Source organism: Papaver somniferum, chromosome 3, assembly GCF_003573695.1.
Source record: "Papaver somniferum cultivar HN1 chromosome 3, ASM357369v1, whole genome shotgun sequence".
In the NCBI taxonomy this organism is placed as follows: domain Eukaryota; kingdom Viridiplantae; phylum Streptophyta; class Magnoliopsida; order Ranunculales; family Papaveraceae; genus Papaver; species Papaver somniferum.
In genome coordinates, this window is record NC_039360.1 from 206,597,105 (window position 1) to 206,617,575 (window position 20,471).

At 37.7% G+C, this 20,471-nt stretch overlaps 2 protein-coding genes across 3 annotated transcripts; one reads left to right on the forward strand and one right to left on the reverse strand.

Annotated features, from left to right (window-relative positions):
• Nucleotides 1–5,542: 5,542 nt before the first annotated feature.
• LOC113358514 (homeobox protein BEL1 homolog) lies at nt 5,543–9,548 on the forward strand. 2 transcript variants are annotated; one of them, XM_026602114.1, is made up of 5 exons: nt 5,543–5,913; nt 6,005–7,131; nt 7,565–7,947; nt 8,307–8,367; nt 8,543–9,548. In XM_026602114.1, the coding sequence occupies exons 2-5, from the start codon at nt 6,094–6,096 to the stop codon at nt 9,212–9,214; spliced, it is 2,154 nt and encodes a 717-aa protein (XP_026457899.1). In that variant the 5' UTR covers nt 5,543–5,913; nt 6,005–6,093; the 3' UTR covers nt 9,215–9,548. The 2 variants fall into 2 exon arrangements, with proteins under 2 accessions (XP_026457899.1, XP_026457898.1); XM_026602113.1 differs by having other exon boundaries at nt 5,543–5,808.
• Nucleotides 9,549–11,425: 1,877 nt separating this feature from the next.
• On the reverse strand, nt 11,426–12,667 carry LOC113360559 (zinc finger MYM-type protein 5-like). The gene has a single exon (XM_026604060.1). The coding sequence runs from the start codon at nt 12,665–12,667 to the stop codon at nt 11,426–11,428; it is 1,242 nt and encodes a 413-aa protein (XP_026459845.1).
• Between the last annotated feature and the right edge of the window lie 7,804 nt (nt 12,668–20,471).

Consider the following 20,471-nt stretch of genomic DNA (forward strand, 5'->3'; position numbering starts at 1 on the left):
AATCCACTAGCATTCCCCTTGCAAAAAGCTTCACATACATCGCAGAAGGCTATATCTGAAAGACTTGGCACCACCTACCAAGCAGAATCCACAGCCAGCGCCGGAGCCGAACTAACACCCCTTTGTGTAAAATGTAGCATTAGAATAAGATCCATTTTGATTTTCATCATCTTATATATATGTATATGGTAAAAATACATCATTACAAGGGAAAATAATTGCAGCAGTGCTGCCAAATTCCTGGCAAGACATGCTAGAGCCATCAAAATGAACAGAGCAGAAGCTCTACCTTGGTTGGCGTAGAATTGTTGGGGCTCCGTGAATAGAGGAAGCTTGCACGGCTGAGTCTTAGCTAGTATGGCCTCAATTTCTGAAAGTGATGTACGAGCATGTTTCTTTGAAATTGATGTACCACCATCAACCAACTTTTCCCTAGCCTTCTCTGGCTCTTTGATGTCAACCACTATCCTGGCTTCTTTTAGGGAACTCGCAGTTCTGATACGCTTCTCCTCAACTAACACAGCCTCAATCTCTGGCTTCGTAGATGTAACTCTGCGGGCCACACTAATGCTTTGCTGATCAGACATAAATGTATCATCCCCAACAACCATGTGCAGCCATACCGTAAACATACATCCATTATGTGTGTTCCTTTTATGAGATTCATCATTATAAATTGTAATCTGGAAAAACTGAAATGGGGTATACCTGTAATTGTAATTGGTGCCCATAACTGGTGCCTCCGGTTTGTTGATGATTCTCGCCTCCGTGTATTCACCTAGTAGAAGATCTGCTTCTTCGTCTGAAAATAGCCAAGGAAGATTTTTTATCTAGTACGGTCACAAGATGTTATTCCTCAACAAGATGACACCAAAGAGACAGAACTAACTTATAAAAAAGTTTTAAAACCTGTCGCACGATTACATCAAAACCCCCGATTCAATTCCTTGGTTGCTGTTTGAAGAAGTCCTGTATAGGAACGGTAGGCATCCACCATCTGCCACACTTGTAAATCCCAATTCAAAAAATTGAAATCGACCATTGCTTCAAATTGAATCGGGATTTAAACATGAATCGACCCACCAATCACAACAGCTCAATCATGTGTTTTTCTGTGGATACAGCTCAATTCTTCAAATTAATACTCAAACCATTGCTTCAAATTGAAATCGACCCACCAATCGGGATTCAAATCAAAGACATCCTAAGTTATCCTTTCTCCACAGCCACAAAAAAAACCCTAGCTCTTCGATTGATCTTCAAAATGGTTTCAGAACATTAATTAAACTTCAACCCCTTTGTTCTACATCTGACAGCAACCCTAACTTCAGAACTCCTATGTTCGATCTACAGCAACAACTCCATCCTCTTCATCCCGTGCTCAAACAATCACAACTGCATCACCGACAATCAACTCTTAACGTTTCTCTTAAGTTTCTGATATCATAATCACAAAATCTTCTCACGGAAACACGAGAAGAGAAGAACAGGGGAAAGAGGAAGAAGAAAGAACTAACGGGGAAAGATGGTGAACCCATGACTAGTATAATAGGGTTTTCAAGGGTAAATATGTAAATCGCGACAGATTATTTTGACCGAGTCAGCGAAAAAGACCAAGTGTGTGGGTCCTGACGGAAAAACTAACGATTGTGGTATTTAATAAACTCTGAAAAAAACGGTGGCATTTTCTTGAATCGGGATTTGCAAGTGTGGCAGTTTGTTAAAAATCCCAAGAAAAAAAAGTTAAAAATGAAGGTCACGTTTGTCTGTTGTGATATGACCTATCATTTATTCATTTGAATCAGCCAACATTTTAGTTGTCCTCTACAACCACATTTTATGGGTTTCTCGACATATAACTCATTTTCTGATCGTAAGTATACCTTTTCCTCAACCAATTTACCTTGTTTTCACGTAGTGTGTTTCTGTTAATTGTTAAAAAAAAAATTGGCATATTTTGATGCTTCGGCCAATCTCCTTTTGGCAAATACTTGCATATCAAAATACGGATTAGGGGCGGAGCCAACCCATCGCAAGGGTGTGCACTTGCACCCTCATCTCAGAATATTGGCCCAGCCCCTGATATGGATACCGATAACGGCAAGACAAATTGTAAACAAATTGTTATGCATATATATACACCCATGAAAACGTGTTTTATGAAGTACGGGGTACGCGGCTAGGGGACCAGACAATAATCACATGTACTGCAAGTATTTAAACACGTCTCTGTTAAAGACTTAGTATATTATCATCCGAATCCTAATATAAGGTGTTGAAACTAAAATTCATCGAAAGAAAAAGAAATAGATGTTCAACTAAAATATAGATATTCTTTTCTACGATCGATCCCCTTTATCAAAAAATAATCATCCTCACTGATAAGTTAAACTCACTCCGAGCAAAATGTTAAACTTTTCACTGTTATAACCAGAGAAACAAAATCCAGATAAACATATAACGAACGAGAATAGAGTTTGAACGATCCATATAACGAAGAAGAAAAATGTTGGGATGTACATGATCATGGTAGAGCCAGATTTTAGACTAAAGGGAAGCAAAAATAACTTTTAGGGTGCAACTAAGAAAAAACTGCGCTTATAACTGCACACCCATGCTCTTAACTGGTTCCGCCACGGCATGGCTCACACACTCTGCACTAGTTTTACCAAATTAAAATATATCAACATGGAACGCAGAACTAACGCTCGAGTAAATAAGGTAGAGATGAGTTAAAATGTGAAGCATCCTTCTCCACCCTTCAGAACGGGCGTTGGTAGGATACGCATGGTGCGCATTTAACAAGGGGGTCATCATTTATAACCAAATGACATCATAAGACGTCATCATTTCTCAGGGTGGCTGGTAGCCTGATATCTACCATCTAGCTAGTTGTTATGATTTAACACCAGTGCAAGAGGATGCATCAACAGTTTCCTAGTACATCCATCAAAAGATAAATTTCAACATTTTGAAAGATGCGAAATATATATTTAGATCCAAATCAAAAAATAAACACTTTTGTTATAGGGAGGGCCTTTCCCGATCAAGGGAATGGAAAATTGGGATTCAACTCACCAACTCCCCGGTAGTCCAGGGAAAGAGAATTCAAACATTCACGTTCACGATTCTAAACGCGAAATCCAAATTTCTCTACAATACAAAATGCGATGAAATTCAACATTTCACTATCATTAGAGTGACGGTGATATACAACGTTTCACTTCCATTTCGTCCACGGTGATATATAACATTTCACTGTCATTTCATTGATGGTGAAAAATATAAGGCCAGTCAACCAATACACATAATATTAATTGATGCGCATAAAGATAAAAGAAGACGACGAAAATATTTCGAAATGGGAAACAATATAAATAAATTAGTAGATCAGTGAGCAAGAAGATAAAGATGCCGAGTAATAATAAGAATTTTGTTATACACTTTTTTTACTTTCTTCACCTTACACCTTCGTTGCACCATACTAAACCAGTGTTCCATCATCTTCATTCACTGTCGAAATGCACGATTCTTGAAACTTAGCTATGTTTACATTAGATTCTTGGAGTAAGCCCACTCTTTTAAGAAATCTACAGGTTTTTCTCAGCTTCGTTTCAAGTAGTTTCCTGCTTGAATTCCCCAGTAATATAGGGTTCAATAAGAATAGAATGAAATCTCATATCTATAATAACCATTTTGAACCTACCAAGTGGCTCAGCTCAAGCCACAACCAGTGACAATCATAACGCAAAATAATGTTTCAAATCTCGTTTACCCTGGATATCGAGCAACCCTGGTTTCACGTTATTTATAGGCAACGAGAATTCTTTTCTTCCAGAATAAACGAGGGAACAAAAAATTCTGACAGGTAACAGAACTTGGTTTACCGATTTCAGATGAAGTCTTGTTCTTGTTCTTATGGAAAGTTCATATGATATTGTATTTCTTCATCAATTACTCAATTGATTTAGCACAACACAGTTAGTGTTGGGGTTGTTGATAGGACTAACCAAAGGTATTCGAGAATCAAAATAAAATTAATTAAAATTATGTAAAAGACCTTAGTATAGTAAACTAAATTCTATTATCGTGTAGAAAATTTGTACGAAAATATTTCTAAGGTTTGTTCTGGGAAGAGTTGAAGAAGACATGAAAATTTTGGGTTTTACGAAGAATCTCGTAATATGTTTTTGTGGTCATCGAGGATATAGTTGTCTGGTTCAGTGGATAGTTTAGACTCAGTTCCATTTAATGAGTTGGCTACGATTTTCCCACTCTCTTGATCCGAAAACCCCCTCCCTATACCAAAAGTGAAAATAAATTAGAAGTGTGAATTTTGGGGTAATATGGTCAAACACCCCCCCTAGCCAAATGAGATGATTAAATAGGTGGCCCTTATCGATGACGTACGGGTGCATATGAAGGCTCTTCTATTTTGTTTCTATACAGAGTGGTCCGGTTAGGGTGAAGTTAAAAGGCAAGCGGCCGAAGAAGTCGACTGTAGTGGGGACCAAGGAAACTTAATAAATAAAGTAAAATGGAAAAGAAATTAGAGGTGGAGGTGATGATGTCCCCACTTAGATGATTGATGTATGGCCGGGTCGGATTGGGTACGGTATTACGGGTTTTCACTTAGGGGGGAATTAGTTGGAAACACTGGACCACCTCATCTCCTACTTTTCCAGACCCATTTTAGGAACATTATTCAGCATCTATTCTCTCTTTCCTCATGCTCTACGCTCAGTCTCTAGTAGTGTGGTGAATCTCTATGGTCATTGGCTAGTATGAACTCAGAGACCAAAGTTGTGTTAGTTTAGAGATCAGAGAAGAAAAGACTGGAAAAGTTTCCAAGATGAAATGAAACATCCACTTAATGAAAAGTCTGATCAAAAGCCAGCAAAGACTGTCCAGTATACAAACAGAGCAATCATCGTATTTCGAGTTCATCATTGAACACATACATTTGTTGGTTGTTCAGTATAACTCAGAGTACGTCTGACTAGGTTGCACATCCTTTCCAGTACTTCAATTCATACGTGGATGTTCTGTTTAGGTAGAGTTGGTAAAAAAAATTGGGTGTACCGAGTGGCATGGTTAATTAGTAAAAGTGGAAATGACCAAATTTATGACAGGCCGGAAGTTGGTAAGAGTGAATCAATTAAGGTCAACAACACTAATCTTAATTAAGCAAATGTTTGACTAAACTTAATATGTATATATCGAGAAAACATGGGTGCTAACCAAACTTAATATGATATATAACAGAGACATGGTCATGTGGCGGCTTGCCAAGTACACCCATATATATCCTATGAAAACTTGTAGTATTTGTAAGAAGCCAATAAGATAAGCATTTTTATTAAGATTTTTTTTTTTAAGCATATATATAAATATTATGACGGGGGTAGAGTAAGAATAAGATAAACAACAACGAGTCAATAATTGATTTGATTTGGGAATGAGGAAGTTTGTTTTGGATGTATTTTAATATGAATATAGGAAGTATAGTAACATTTGGCCCACTTGGCCTTACGTGGTACTACTGGTATATTAGCAGACTGGAGAGAGATCACGGTGTCCTTCCTTTCTGTGAATTAAGATTACTAGTCCTTCCTTAAAATTGAAGAAGATGATCATGTATTTGGCAGCACCTTCCCTCCCAAAACCCCCCACCACCGCCTACTCCAACAACAACAACATCTACTCATCCCTTTCTTACTGCCACAACAATATATGTATTTTCGACAGTTAGTAATTAATAACAGAATAGATATAAATTATAATCTCTTCTTCTGCTAACACCGATCGGTAAGACCCATCTCGATCTAGTCTTCTCATAACTTCACAAAACCCATCTATGTATAAGCAAAAACTACTTGAGAAATAAAACTCAGAGTTTCAAACTTAATTTTGGTATTTGATCATACTTGGGTGTTCGATCTTGATTATGTTTCTTCCTGTTTCATTTATGGTGAGCTTTTATTAATGATTTATCTCTTTGCAGATTCATCGGTCATCTACATATATATGTATATTGATCAATCACTATAACGTTAACACATTCGAATAATACAACAAGGAGTTGGATGTCGAATGGCTGGTGAATCTCAACAAGAGAAAGTAAGAAGAAACTTGGTTCCTTCAAGATACTGTCACCTATCATCAGCATCAGATATCTCTTCTGTGAATCTAGTTGATCATCATCATCAGATGCAAAGTTTTGAATCAAATCCAGCACAAGTCTTCAACTTGACTACTGGCATGGAGATGTTAGCTTTTCCATCTAAGACTGATACTACTAATAACCCTAATACTAACCATCGATCATCATCGTCGTCAATAACAGATGTTTCTGCTGATCCTAACTCTATGTGGAAAGAGTTCCTCAACAAACAACCCACCACCACCACTACTACTAACCCTAGTTTTGGTTCCTTTTCTTCTTCTAAGCAGAATATTATTACATCTACAACTGATACTACTTCCTATCCTAAAACAACAACTACTAGTGAGAATCTAATCCTTTCTTCAATACCTGATCATCATCAGCTGCAGCAGCACAATTCTACTTGGCAAGATCACAACATGAATGATAACAACAACAGACTAATAGTAGATGATGATGATTCTAATATTAGATGTTTATATCCTAATAGTGAGAAACCAAGTGGTGGTAGTCAAGGACTTTCTCTTTCCCTCTCTTCAAACAGAAGTAATAATATTATTGGAGGAATACATTCGTTTGATCATCAGGCCATGAGAGAAACCAAAAATCAACAAGATGGCTTCTTTGGGAGATCAGCTTCTGGATATTTTCCTCAACAACAAATCATGCAAGATGGATTCCATGTAAGGAATTCAGTTAATGATCAAACTTGTTATCAACAAACGAATAATATTCAACTGAAGAGTTCAAAATACTTGGTTCCTGCTCAAGAACTTCTGTATGAGTTGTGTAACCTTGGAACTAAACAAAATGATGATACACAACTACTACAGAAGCAGAAAATTAACCAATCAGAAGATGAAGATGGTAGTACTGAGTCCTCGAGAAAACAATCATTTCTGTACTCTCTTGACCTCCTTGAATTGCAGAAACGTAAAACCAAGTTGATTTCCATGTTGGAAGAGGTACAATTTTTCCTTTTTAGTATTTTATTTTTTTTATTCACATTAATAAATCTCTTATTTTTCTTCGCCGTTTATTTTATTACTAGATTAAAAAAGAAAAAAAAAACCTTCTCTTTTTAAACTTAGTAAGTGGTTGAGGGATTCCTCACAGTATTAAATATTTTGAACTAATTGATGATCATCAGCAACCCTGTGGGCCTTCACATTAATATATATATCTATTCGCCATTAATATGATGTGCATTTAAGCATCCATTCCAATTTAATCTTTAGAAACATCTATTCCTTTTCTTTACATGGCATTTTACTTCTTGCTCCTGTAACTATTTTTATTATTCATCCCAATTTTATTTGTTTTCATTCTCTTCTTTTTTTCTTTATTTTATTTTTTTGTTGTGGTTTTGTTTCTTTCCCTCTCTTAAAAAAATTTCAGGTGGATAGAAGATACAGGCAATATTGTGATCAAATGAAGGGCGCCGTGTCTTCATTTGAAGCAGTACTTGGGGGAGGAGCGGCGTCGGCGTATTCATCTCTGGCATCTAAGGCTATGTCGAAACATTTTAGGTGCCTAAGAGATGGGATTGTAGATCAAATAAAGGCAATTAAGAAGGCAATGGGAGAGAAGGATCCAGTTGCACCAGGGACCACTAAAGGAGAAACACCAAGGCTTAGACTTCTTGATCAAACACTGAGACAACAAAGAGCTTTTCAACAAATGACCATGATGGAAAGTCATCCTTGGAGACCCCAAAGAGGTCTACCAGAAAGATCAGTGTCGGTCCTTCGTGCTTGGCTCTTCGAACACTTCCTTCACCCGTAAATATATACTTCACTCACTCTCTCTCGGCCACATATCTTTTTTTTCATTTGCTATTGGTCGAGCTACCGATAATACTATTATTAGTAAAAACGTTAAAACTTAGGTACTACACAAGCACGTTTGTTCTATATACATAGTATGTAGATCAGTTTTTCTTGTTTCCTTCTTCATTTTAGTCAGCATTGTCTTTGTACAGCACCTAGTAGCGTCTATATATATATATGTTATGTATAGCGATATGGCCGGTAAACTTGGTCTTTATCTAAATTAAGCACAATGCATGATACTTAAATCTAGTTACAAAACTCTTCAAGTGCTTTGTTGTTGATGTTTTTTCTCTTTTGCAACATTGCAGGTATCCAAGTGATGTTGATAAGCACATTTTAGCTCGCCAAACAGGACTCTCAAGAAGCCAGGCATGTCCACAACCATTTCTTCAATCATTTTACAAATATCTCATACCATTGTTGTTTGCGTTATTCTTTGGGATCCATCCACCGGCACAGAAATAATATTTTAAGATGATACGACCCTTACTTTATTTCGACATAATGTATTAGAAGTAAGAGGTAAATTTCATTTTTTTTATAGGTGTCAAATTGGTTTATTAACGCCAGAGTTAGGCTATGGAAACCCATGGTAGAAGAAATGTATGTCGAAGAAACAAAGGAGCAAGACAATGTAGCTTCTTCATCAGATTGGATTACAGGAATATCACTAGACGACAACAGCCGGCTGAATTCAGACCCTCATAGAAATCCCCAAGTTTGCTCCGAGGATCGCAAACCAACACATGACCAACTTATTCGGGGCGACTCTGAAACTCTCTCTTCCATTATAAACATGCCAGATAAAATTAATCAGCATATAGAAAATGGTACAAACACACATTCTCATTACTACAACTACCAGCAACAAGAGCAATTACAGCAGCAACGACGGATGCAGTTAGCAGCAGCAGGGAGAGTATCTAATGAGAATTTTGACATAGGGGACTTGGACTTCTCGTCTTACAGCAACCATGGGGTGAATCAGCAGAACAATCTTGGAACCGGGGTTTCTTTGACTCTCGGTCTACAACAACATGGAGGAAGTGGTATCAACTTGTCATTTTCACCAGTAGCTCAACATCCTCTTTTCTACACTAGAGAACATATTGGGGGTGTTGATGAACAGGTCCAGTACTCTATCTTAGATGGAGAGCAGAATCTTCCTTATCGAAATTTGATGGGATCGCAATTACTTCACGATTTCGCTGGATGATAATTTAGGCTACACGCAGTTTAGCTTGGGCCTGGCTACTTGCAAACTTAGTGGATATACACGGCATGAAGAAGAGTAGGTTGCTAGACATATATATTTCCATGCATTTGGTTAGTTATATAAAAATATAGATACTCCAAAGAAGCTTCTATTTATAGAGAGATAAAGGTGCTAGTGAATTCATGAATATATTTCAACAGTTAATGAGCTTTATTACGGGGAAATGCTATTCCGCTCCCCCATCTCCTCCCTGACGAGGTGTCGTCTTATGTGGATACCTGACGTGTATAAGAATCATACACCTTTATCTTCCACGTGCTTGTTTTGTTTTCTCTGTCTTCTTTCATTTACAGAACTCAAAATCAATAAACGAGTTAAATAAAATCGTAAGCTGAAGATCTTGGGTGTTTAGTTGAAACAATCAAAACCATCAGCAAAACCCATGATTTATCCTGGTAAGATTGCACTTTCTAAACTTAGGGTCGGCATCTGTTTATGATCCACAAATAGATCTCTAATCTTTGAAATCCTAACAAACTGAAGATCTAATACATATAAAAAACTGAAGAAAAATTCATCCGATTCAAAACCTTAAATCAGGGCCGGCCCTGGTATTTTGCTGCCCCAAAGCTTATCTAAAAAATATTCCCCCCCCCCAGCAAACTACAGTCAGGAGCATAAGGTGGTGTACAAACTATGGTAGCCTCATTTTCTGTCATATTTAAGTCTATAAATACATATATTAAGTTTCCAAATGTTTCCACAAACTTGTCAAATATCTCAACAGAACATATATTCAAAAAAACAATAATAATAACAGTTCATTCGATTCGAATAATAACACAGATTACCATCTATTCGAAAATGACCCTTCTTGCATTCCTGGATGCGAAATCAGAAAGTACAATTTTAAAATCAACTTGCATAGCCATGTCATTTTCAATTGCTAACATAGATAATCCTACTAGTCTTTCCTGCGACATAGTTGATCGAAGATACGAGAAAATCAACTTTAGCTTAGAAAAACTTCTTTCCGCGGAGGCGACTGTGACTGGAATCGTAAGCAATATCCTATAAGCAATCCATGCATCAGGGTAACAACCACCCATTCTTAGTAAAAATTGTAAGACATCGATTGGCTTACTACACGAACTAGGTAGTACAATTCGCATGACAATTAGTTCCATACATAATTCCCTGCCATCAATATCACTAGATCTACCATGCTTCAAATAAGCTTCAAGTGCAACACATGCACTCATCAGTTCATCCTCACTCATATATTTCAACTTGTTCAAGTCATACAAAAACCCAAATTTTTCTTCGTACATTTGAAATTGTTCAAATCTGGTTCGGAATGAAGACATAGCACTATCTACTATATATAAGAAGTAATTTTTTTCTAAAAAACTCCTCACCTGATGTTGGTTCGGTAGTACGGGTGTTACGAACTTCACGAAATGTAGGTTCAGTTCCCATCGCTCCTGCAATCTCCTTAGCTTCATCCATTGCCTTTTGAAACCCATTTACTCTAAAGTCTTTAAAAAACTCAATAAGACCTTTCATTTGTTGTATAGCAACACCAATGTCCATATCTTTAGATTGCAATGACTTACTCACAGTATTAACAGCAAACAGAAGTCTATACCAGATAGTCAAGCTAAGATAAAATTCAAAATTATGCAAGTCAAAACTTACTAAGCTGTCGGCAGTGCTGACTTCTTGAGAGATAGGGGATGAATCTCGCAATCTCTCTAAAGCATTTCGAATTTTTGGAGATTGGTATCTTATTGCTTTGACACTTGCGACACGGCTTTCCCACCGTGTATCTGACAACGGTTTAAGTGTCCATCCCTTCTTTCCAATCTCCTATTTAAATACATCCCACCGGTTGGTTGAAGCTGAAAAAAGTGTATAAATACGTTGTATGGATCCAAAAAAATAACTTGCTTTAGGACAAGACTTGGCCATATCTGAAAGTATGAGATTAAGACTATGACAAGCACATGGTGTGTATAAAGCTCTTGGATTGATCTCGAGTAATCTTGCCTGCACACCTTTATGTTTTCCTTTCATGTTTGCTCCATTGTCATACCCTTGTCCTCTTATATCATCAATGTTTAACCCAAGATTGATTAATGCATCTTCAAGTTCAAAAAATAAACCTTCTCCTGTTTTATCTTCCACTCGCAAAAACCCAAGATAATACTCTTAGATTCTTGCTGTTGAAACATCTACGCATCGGATGATAATAGACATTTGTTCCCTGCGAGAAACATCAGGAGTACAATCAAGAATAACTGAAAAGTATTTGGCTTCGTGGATTTTCTTGACAATAAGCTTTCTCGTTGCATCGGCAAGCATTGAAATCAGTTCGTTTTGAATCTTGTGGCTGAGATAATGAGTACGCATTTCATTCTTTTCAATGCTCTCCAGATGATACTTTAACACGGGATCATATTTTCCAAGTGTCTCTATGAAGCTTAAGAAGTTACCATTGTTTTTTGTATAAACTTTCTCATTATCGCCACGAAATGCTAAACCATTCTTCGCTAGAAACAACACTCCATCCTTCATCCTCTCCAATACTTCTTTATAATGTTTTCTCTCTTTGTTGATCTGTTCTTGTATTCTTTTGTCGATAGTTTTTTCCTTTCTCAATCTTAATTCCAACTCAAGCCAATCATACATACAACGATGATGCACTCCACAGTTTTCATGACTTGCGAGTCTTCCACTTAGGTTATTCCAATCATTAAACCCAGTACTGCACAACTGATAATTACTTTCCCTTTTCATGAACAGTTTACAACAAAAACAAAATACCTTGTCCAAAGTTTTCGAATACACTAACCATCTTCTATCTTGTTTCTCAAAATTGCTCAATTTCCGAAAGTAATGATAGCTAGAGAAACAATCGTTCTTGTCATCTCTAGGGAATATGATATTGTCAACTCTTACCGGACCCTTCTCTACCAAAAAATCAACAAGTTTTTTATCAATTGTTTCCCAATTACCTGGATCAAGCATGTCTCTATCTGTTAACTTATCACCACAATTTCCAACTTCATTATTTTCTGCTGTTGTGTTTGCATCATCCTCATTTCTATCTCTATTATCACCATCAGCACCTTTAATCCCCTCATTAACACCATTATTAGCAACATCAACATTCACATTATCCTCCTCAATCCCATTATCAGCAGCCCCATCACTTACATTCCCCTCATTCATGCCATTATCAGCAATACCATCGTTCTCATTCCCCTCATTCATACCCTTATCAGCTGTAGCATCATCTTCGTTGGTGGCGTTCCCAACTATTGGTTGATTCCTAATCAAAAACTTATCAAAAGAACCTGCAAGATATTTAGTAGATGCCAATCTCTTTTTTTGGTTCTTCCTATTTTGACATCCAGATGATTGTTTTCTTGTCAGAGGCATACCTGCCATTGATTCAACAAAGAAAAATGCTCAGCAAACAAGAACAACAAACAAAAAAATTTCACTAAAAATTGGGGGTTCAATTAAAAAAAATTTGCCCTAAAATATACAATTAAGTAATGTTAACTGAGAATCAAAAGATAACATTTAAAATCAATCATAGAACATACATGATAATCTATTCTTATGATTGAATTAGGGGTTTAAAACTTTTTGCCCTAAAAATGCACTTAAGTTATACTAACTGAAAACCAAAAATTAGATGCAAAATCAATTATAATATATAAATGTCAATCTATCTTATGCTTCATGATTGAATTGGGGTTTTGATTCTACTTACCGTGGAGATGGTGGTGTCGCAACAATGGAAGAGCCGAAGACGAAGAGCCAGAGGAGCAGGGAAGGGAAAAGGAAGAAGACGAGATTTTGATAGAAAAATCGAGAGAAAAAAATCTCTGTAATATATGATATTTATTATATATTGAGCAAAAGGCCTTTAAAGTAAGTTCTTCTTCATAATATGCTCCCTACTTATCTTCCTATACATCCTTTTTACTTTCTGTACTCATGTTTTAAACCTTCATTTTCATTTTTTTTATCACAATCCCCTAAATAAAATCCTATTTTTGCTGCCCCTTTAGCCGCTGCCCCAAAGTCAACCTTCGTTGACTTTGACTCAGGCCCGGCCCTGCCTTAAATTATTAATCAATTCAGAATTTTTTTGATTCTATTAAAGAAAGGTAACAAATAGTAACATAATACTTGATTTTTTTTTATTATCTATTCCTTCAGTTCAATCTTAAATCAACCAACTGATTAACGATCCATGCAAATCACTACAGGAGAATTCTCAAACTACGCGAGCCTCCCGACGATTGATCAGCAAGAATACCCTCTTGATCATTCATGTTCTCGTCTGTCTATAACCCATCTTTAATTAGACTAAAATCCAGTTATTCTTGTTCTCATTATGTTCGCACACAAGACCATAACAACCAAGACCATCAAATCCAGTAATCATCTTATTTGCTCGTGAAAATTTGTAGAACACTTGAGGAAGACCAAACTTACACAAACGTTAAAATGGGATAAAGAAAGTTTAGGGGAAGAACAGGAGATGCAGAAGAGAGAGACAGAAAAAATAAAACAAGGAAAGAACGAAGAGTTCACGTGGCTTTAGTTTCGGACACATCCTCTTGACACCTCAGACAGGGAGGAGAGTAGGATGGATAAGGGCGCGCGGAATAGCATTGCCGATATTACTTTGTAGTTTGGTGCTTTGTAGTTATATTTAGTTTAAACCTACTGCATCAGACCATCAGTACTTTGTAGTTTGGTGCTTGCCTGGTTTTTTCCCACATCGAATTTTGGTACCTAGCTTTAAACTAACGAATGGAACCTGGACTAATGGTTGATGGCAAAAAACCCTTTTGACTTGCTTTTTTTTTTTTTTTTTTTTTCTTTCACAATTCTGTTTTTAATCAGTTGAGAATTTTTCACGTTTTCTTTCTCTCCGAAATAAGTATACATATATATATATATTTGGAAAATTTGGGAAAATGTCCAAATACGGGGTGCAATGTTGCAAATCTGCCCTAACGTTAAAAACAGTTGGAAAATGCCCCATTCCATTAACATTGGCATCCTCAGTTAAGTGACATGTGTAAGGTCACCTTCACCACCAAAACCGCCGCCGCCACCACCCGAATCTTAAACCCCGAAATCTATACCTGAATCGTGAATTTTGAACCCTAAATCGTGAATTTTGAACCCTGGACCCCGAATTTTGAAGGGTATATTTGATTTTTTTTCCGCGTGTGTGAGCTCATACATGTGACTTAACTAAGTTTTTCACGGAATGGGACATTTTTCCAAATTTTTAAATGTTGTGACAGATTTCCAATATTGCACCCCGTATTGGGGCATTTTCCCAATTTTCTCAATTTATTTTGATCAGCAAAGCAAACGATTTCGTTGATTAAAAAGAAAAAAAGGCACAAAAGACTAGTACCACCCCAAAAAAACACAAACAAGGGAGGAAAAAACGTAAACACTGAAAGGTAGAAATGGAGAGGAGAAAGAAAACTTACACAACTTGCCTAAGGGGGCAGAAAATACAATAATTTCCAATTACTAATAACGGAAACCTGATGAAACTCCATAAAACATAAAACCCAACAAAAAGACCAATCACTATTACTCATTTTTTGTCCGAAAAAGCCGGGTGTTTCTTTCTAACCAAATAGACCAAAAAGTTATAGCATGCATTAAAGTCCACAATTTCTTCTGCCACTTATTCAAATTCTTTGCATGCCGGGTGCATAACAAAGTTTTTGTCAAGGAGGAGATATAAAAACATTGAAGCTCATTCCTAAAGTAATTCCACAATCCTTGCGCAAAGGCACAATGAATAAACAAATGATCCAAAGTTTCTGTTCCACCACAAAATACACAGCCTACTTCGATGGGCAGACCTTTCCGCGTAAGCATATCCTTAGTAGACAGTTTATTTTGTAACACAAACCAAAAAAAAAAACGCGATTATAAGAGGATATTGGATGGAATCACTTGTTCATGAATGAAAGGAGAGTGACTATTAGATTGGATAGGCAGTATAAACACATTAGTATCACTAATAATTTTTGAACCAAGTTTTGCAGTGCTCGAAGTATTGAAGGATTTTTGTTGGAAGTTATGAAAACATTTGTCCCTTCATATACAACGTGTTGTGGTTAAAACAGAGCAACAAAGATCATTGTTGGATGTAAGATAATTTCTAATCCAATCATTAATATTAACATCGGATGTAGAGTCTTGAAGCATAGTGTTACCAAATAGCAAAGAAGCCCAAACATGTTATGAAAAAAAATGAAGGATAAGATGCTCAACTGTCTTCAGTGTATTGGAGTAACACATTGTTTTGGGGTAAAAACTGATTCCGCTGAAAATGGTAAATTGTGTGTGCCGCCGAGAAACGAGTCTAAACCCTGAACAAATATACTGCACATGAGTACTTTAGATTCGAGAGATCAATTTGTATAATCTGGCTTAAACCAAGAAATTGTCGTTCCAGTCTTTCTTCAGTCACAAAATGAAGGATAAGGGTTGATCTTAGGGAGGGAAGCGAACAAGGTGTTGAGATCAGAGTGATAGTCTATGTAAGGTGTGGTTGTTTATGACTTGTATCAGAATGCAGAACCTGCTTGCAGGATTTAAGCTATAGGTTCCAGATGATTTCTGAGTACTTGCGTTGATAACCAAAAACTGTCCTCGGTTGAAATAGATTGAAAACCTATTTATACAAGTCAAAGTTGAACGCACTGATCTCGTAAGAAGTGGAGGTAGTTAAGTAGTGGAGAAGTGGGGATCGTGTGAAAGTGGTGAAAACCATGTCCCTGTCATGAAGGGAAGACCGGTCAGCTTTACACCCACTACTCCTTTACTGCTATCAACCGTCCGCCTTTCCTGACACTTTCTGATAATGGGCATGTGGCACGCCGCACGTTGTAAACCTTCAGACCAATACCATGATGAACATCCCCCGGTTTTTTAAATGTTTGATATCTCGAGAATTTTCGTGGAAAATATATAGCAAGTTGCTGAGTGGGTCTTGTTTGCAAGACCTAATTATTTTGATAAATCACGTGCAAGCTAGGCGGCGGTCGGTCATATGTTACAAGTCAAGTTATGAGACTTGCCGCAAGAAATAACATGTAACGCTCTTAGGTTAAATAATTAAGTTATTTATGAAATCGATATTTATAAAATATCGTTCTTAATCGATGCATATAAAGCATCGCTATTAAGCAAGCAGCTCAAAATAATTGATGCACATGAAGCATCGTTGTACGGAGCCTGTCTTGGTTGGTCGCGTAATTTTTTTGTCTAAAAAGGAGCGCGGTCGGCCATCTTTGAGCGGCTGCCAGGAACTGTTCGAGCAAGTTGAGGATGGGTCGATCAGTTCCCATAGGAGGAGGTCAGCTAGTGATCACAACGGCATCTTACCGGTCTCTCAAAATTAGATCTAGGCCAGTCGATTTGGCTAGCCAAGTTGGATGGCCGAGATCACTTTGCGGCAGTTACACATTGTCGTTGATAGAATTCAAAGCTTTTGAAGTCGTGTGACTGACATACTTTAGGTAATCGGTTCGTGGCATTGCAGGCGTATTTGAAGCAATGCGATTGGTCGGAGCAATTGTTGAGCCGCCGATGAGCATAACCGTATCTTGTTGGTTGCTTAAAGTCAGATCTAGGTCGGTCGATTCGGCTAGCGAAGTTGGACAGACGAGATCGTTTTGCGACAGTAGTGCGCTGCTGCTAACATAAATTAGGTTTTTGAGCCGCACAGACATCCTACTTTGAGCGATCGGTTCGAGGCTTTGCTTGCGAGCTGGGAACGCTCTGATTGGCTTAGGCATAAGTGGGTCCGCCTATGTGTACTACGAAGCTTGTCCGGTCGTGTCAGGAGGCGGGTAAGCTTGATAAATCGGCCAGCCAAATCGTGCGGTCGTGATCCTTTTTAGACTGACATAGGCAGCCTATATTCGATTTTTTTAAGGAATTAAGTGTGTCGACCAACTAACTTCCACCTGTAATTAAAAATGTAGGTTGCACATTTAAAGCGATTTGATTGGTCGGTGGGAAAGAGGGGCCGACATGCAATAATATGGGGCGTGGCTGATCGCTATCGTATGCGTCAGAAATAAATTACTTTCTCACTACTCAAAATATATAATATAGCAAGGGCAAGAAAGGATCGTTCCCACATAGAGGACTAGGTTGTCAATATATTTTCGGTTTCCTATAAATAACAAGGGGAATTTTTCTGATTTTTAATAAACTAAAATAAAGCAAACAAAGAAATAAACAAGCAAAGCAAATATGTGAAAGTATTGGTCAATGATTTCATCTTCATTCACAAACATGTTCTTATCATAATAACTAGAATTTATATTTAATATCTCATTATCAAAATCCCTATAATACCTTGTCGAAAGGATATCCCGCTAATTTCCTAATTTTATCAACAAACACATTAAAAGATGCGAGTATGAATTCTACCAAAAGAATAGCCTAACGCCTTGCGCTAATCAAGTTCAATTCCCATGGAGCATTAAGATTCATGAAATAAGGCTAATCAATGCAATCGAAATACATTGCGCAAACAATTTAACAAAGGTCATGGTTCACATATGATTACAAGGATGTATCACTACAAGGTATAACCATATTTATGCTATTTGCATTCAAGGATTATCGCTCGATGATTAACCCTAAACTAGCAATAGATGTGATTACAAGTTCTACCAATTTGCAACTTGACAAAACAAACAATCAATCATGTTGTAATACGTCAATCATACAACTATATTATCAGAGAATCATGAACGATAAATATGAGACAAAACTAATATATTGAATCAAAGAACCATGTTATGTGAAATCCAACTAATCCATAACCAAAAGAAAATTAAGTACTTATGCTCATGGAGTTCATAACAAGAAGGAATAGAAAAGCCATCGTGTTTCTAAACCCTAGGCAGAAATAAAAGCAAAGATAATAGAATAGACTAGAGTTTTTCTTTTTATAGCTCTTCTCCCAAAAGGATACTCTTTCCAAGATTAGGTTAAATCTTCTCAAAGTTCATCTCCAAGTGGTCCACCAAGACCATGAGTTAAAACATCTCTTCTAGAAATTATGGGTCCAAAACTGGGTCATCGGATTGTTGACGTCATCACCGTACACCGGTCACCGTTGCCGGATTGGTCGCCAGCAAACTGACTCTGGCAAGCTGAATGATCAGAAACTGTCACCAGGCAATTCTACACTTCCAGTAGCTCAACTCCGCGTCTCTGCAATCCACACATTCACAAAAGAAGCATTTAAGCCAATTCCTTGTTCTTGCGAAAACGTACCCAAAAGTGTAACTACATACTCATATACCCGGCCGCCAAACCTTACATCCAACTCATACCCCCTTCATGATTCATTGAAACTTTACAATCCCCACTTTCGGTTCCAAAATCCGGCAACCCAGGCTAGTAACATCATCTCTCCATTTCTGCTCCGTTTTCGCACAATTTTTGTTGAATGTTTAGTTCCCTACAAATTCTCCTAGCATTCATCTAACTTCTCAGGCCATTCACATTAGCTCACACTACTACTCAGCACCTGGCAGACACATTCTCAGATTCACTAAACCATTGCAGACTCATCATTGTGCATTCTAGCAACAACATCATCTCCTCATACCACCTGCACTGCGATATAACCCTGCACATCCACTCTATATGGCTCACCTCATTTTCTGCAGCTGCATCTTTATGTCCTTCTGTTGCGGATTCACAAGTTCGAGCTCACTCTGTAGCTGTACCACCCTCTTCACTACCGTACCTCCCATTCCTTCTCCTCAGTTGTCTAGCACCAACACAGTTCACAGCTCACTTTCATTCTTTAGTTGCACCGTCTCAGCTTCTTAATCTTCTGCCTCAACTCCGTTATTTCCTGCGACTGCAGCTGCTCCTTGGCCCAGTTCCTTCTGCAATACCTGTCCTGCAGATTCAATTCTCAGCTCAAAACCCATTCAGTTACTATCTGTAATCTCTGTCAGGACCCATGTCTCAGCACCACCAACCCATCTCAATATCAAACCCAACCTTCTTCACCTGGTTGTTTCTTCAATTGATCCCTGCTGCCATAACTGTGTTCAACTACTACAGCAGCAGAAACCCATTTATCTGAGATTTCCAATTCAGTTCAATCAATCACCAGGACATCATCAGAAGCATCTTCTTCTCAACTGCACATCAACTCCATGTCTTCACACCAAGAACCCATAACTGCACCTGCAACTGCTCATACATTCAGCTTCACCGTCTTGTCTAGCCATTGCACTAACAACTCACCCATTGCAGCTCCACCAATCTACAGCCTCAACTCCGATTCAGTTACAAGAACCATTTCCACCTAATTCATCCACAAACCCTACTTGATTGATTGAGGGTCTTGAAACTCCACATGAATCTCTCTGTTTAGCTCACTTCAACGGCAACAGCAAACCCTAAACCTCCATTACCCTTCATCAATATCTCCATCTGAACAGTAACCCAATTTCATGTATCATTTCAGTTTCAAATTGTTCCAACATATCCACCAGAACCTATATTGTTCATCAGCAACACCAATTTCTCCTCCATAGATTCCTTAATCCAGTTGAACTCAAGAATGAGCTCAAACCCAATCTTCCAATTCTTCTCTCAATTCGAACCTGTCTTTCCTAAATTCTCCCTTCCCGATCTCCAACCTGTTCTTCAATGTTAACCTGAACCCGAGACAAACCCATATTCCTGATTCATCTCAAACCTCAGTTTCAAATCAAAATCACCAGATTCAATCCCTTCTGTATTCCCTTGAGTTACTCTCTTGACAGCGCCTCCATAACCTCTCTCAATCTCCATCAATTTCGATCCAGATGCTCACCATTACAGCGCCTCCTTCTCTAATCATTAGTGCAGACAATAATGAGAAGAAATAAACTCTTCTCTGAATTCCAGGGTTAGGTAGTTGCCAAAATGGCTTTAGGCATCCGCAAACTGATAAGGACCACCAAGTACATATTTATGGCTTGTTGGTTCCAAATATCACAAATCTCTAATCAAGTCAACTGTCAGTCATGGGGAACTAGCAATTTTCTTCACCTCCTTGCGCAACCCAGCCTGCTCCCGGTGTATCTAGCCTGTGAATTGATCTTTTTGCTATTTACGCTCCAAATGGATGGTTTCTCCTTTTTTTGCTCCAAATGGCTCCAAAGTA

What these genes read in the sequence shown, in the direction of transcription:
- LOC113358514 (XM_026602114.1), top strand. Translation starts at nt 6,094, where the DNA reads ATGGCTGGTGAATCTCAACAAGAGAAAGTAAGAAGAAACTTGGTTCCT. An exon ending in TTCGAACACTTCCTTCACCC is followed by an intron (nt 7,948 to 8,306) that starts GTAAATATATAC and finishes GCAACATTGCAG; the next exon opens with GTATCCAAGTGATGTTGATA. An exon ending in CAGGACTCTCAAGAAGCCAG is followed by an intron (nt 8,368 to 8,542) that starts GCATGTCCACAA and finishes TTTTTTTTATAG; the next exon opens with GTGTCAAATTGGTTTATTAA.
- LOC113360559 (XM_026604060.1), bottom strand. Translation starts at nt 12,667, where the DNA reads ATGGCAGGTATGCCTCTGACAAGAAAACAATCATCTGGATGTCAAAAT.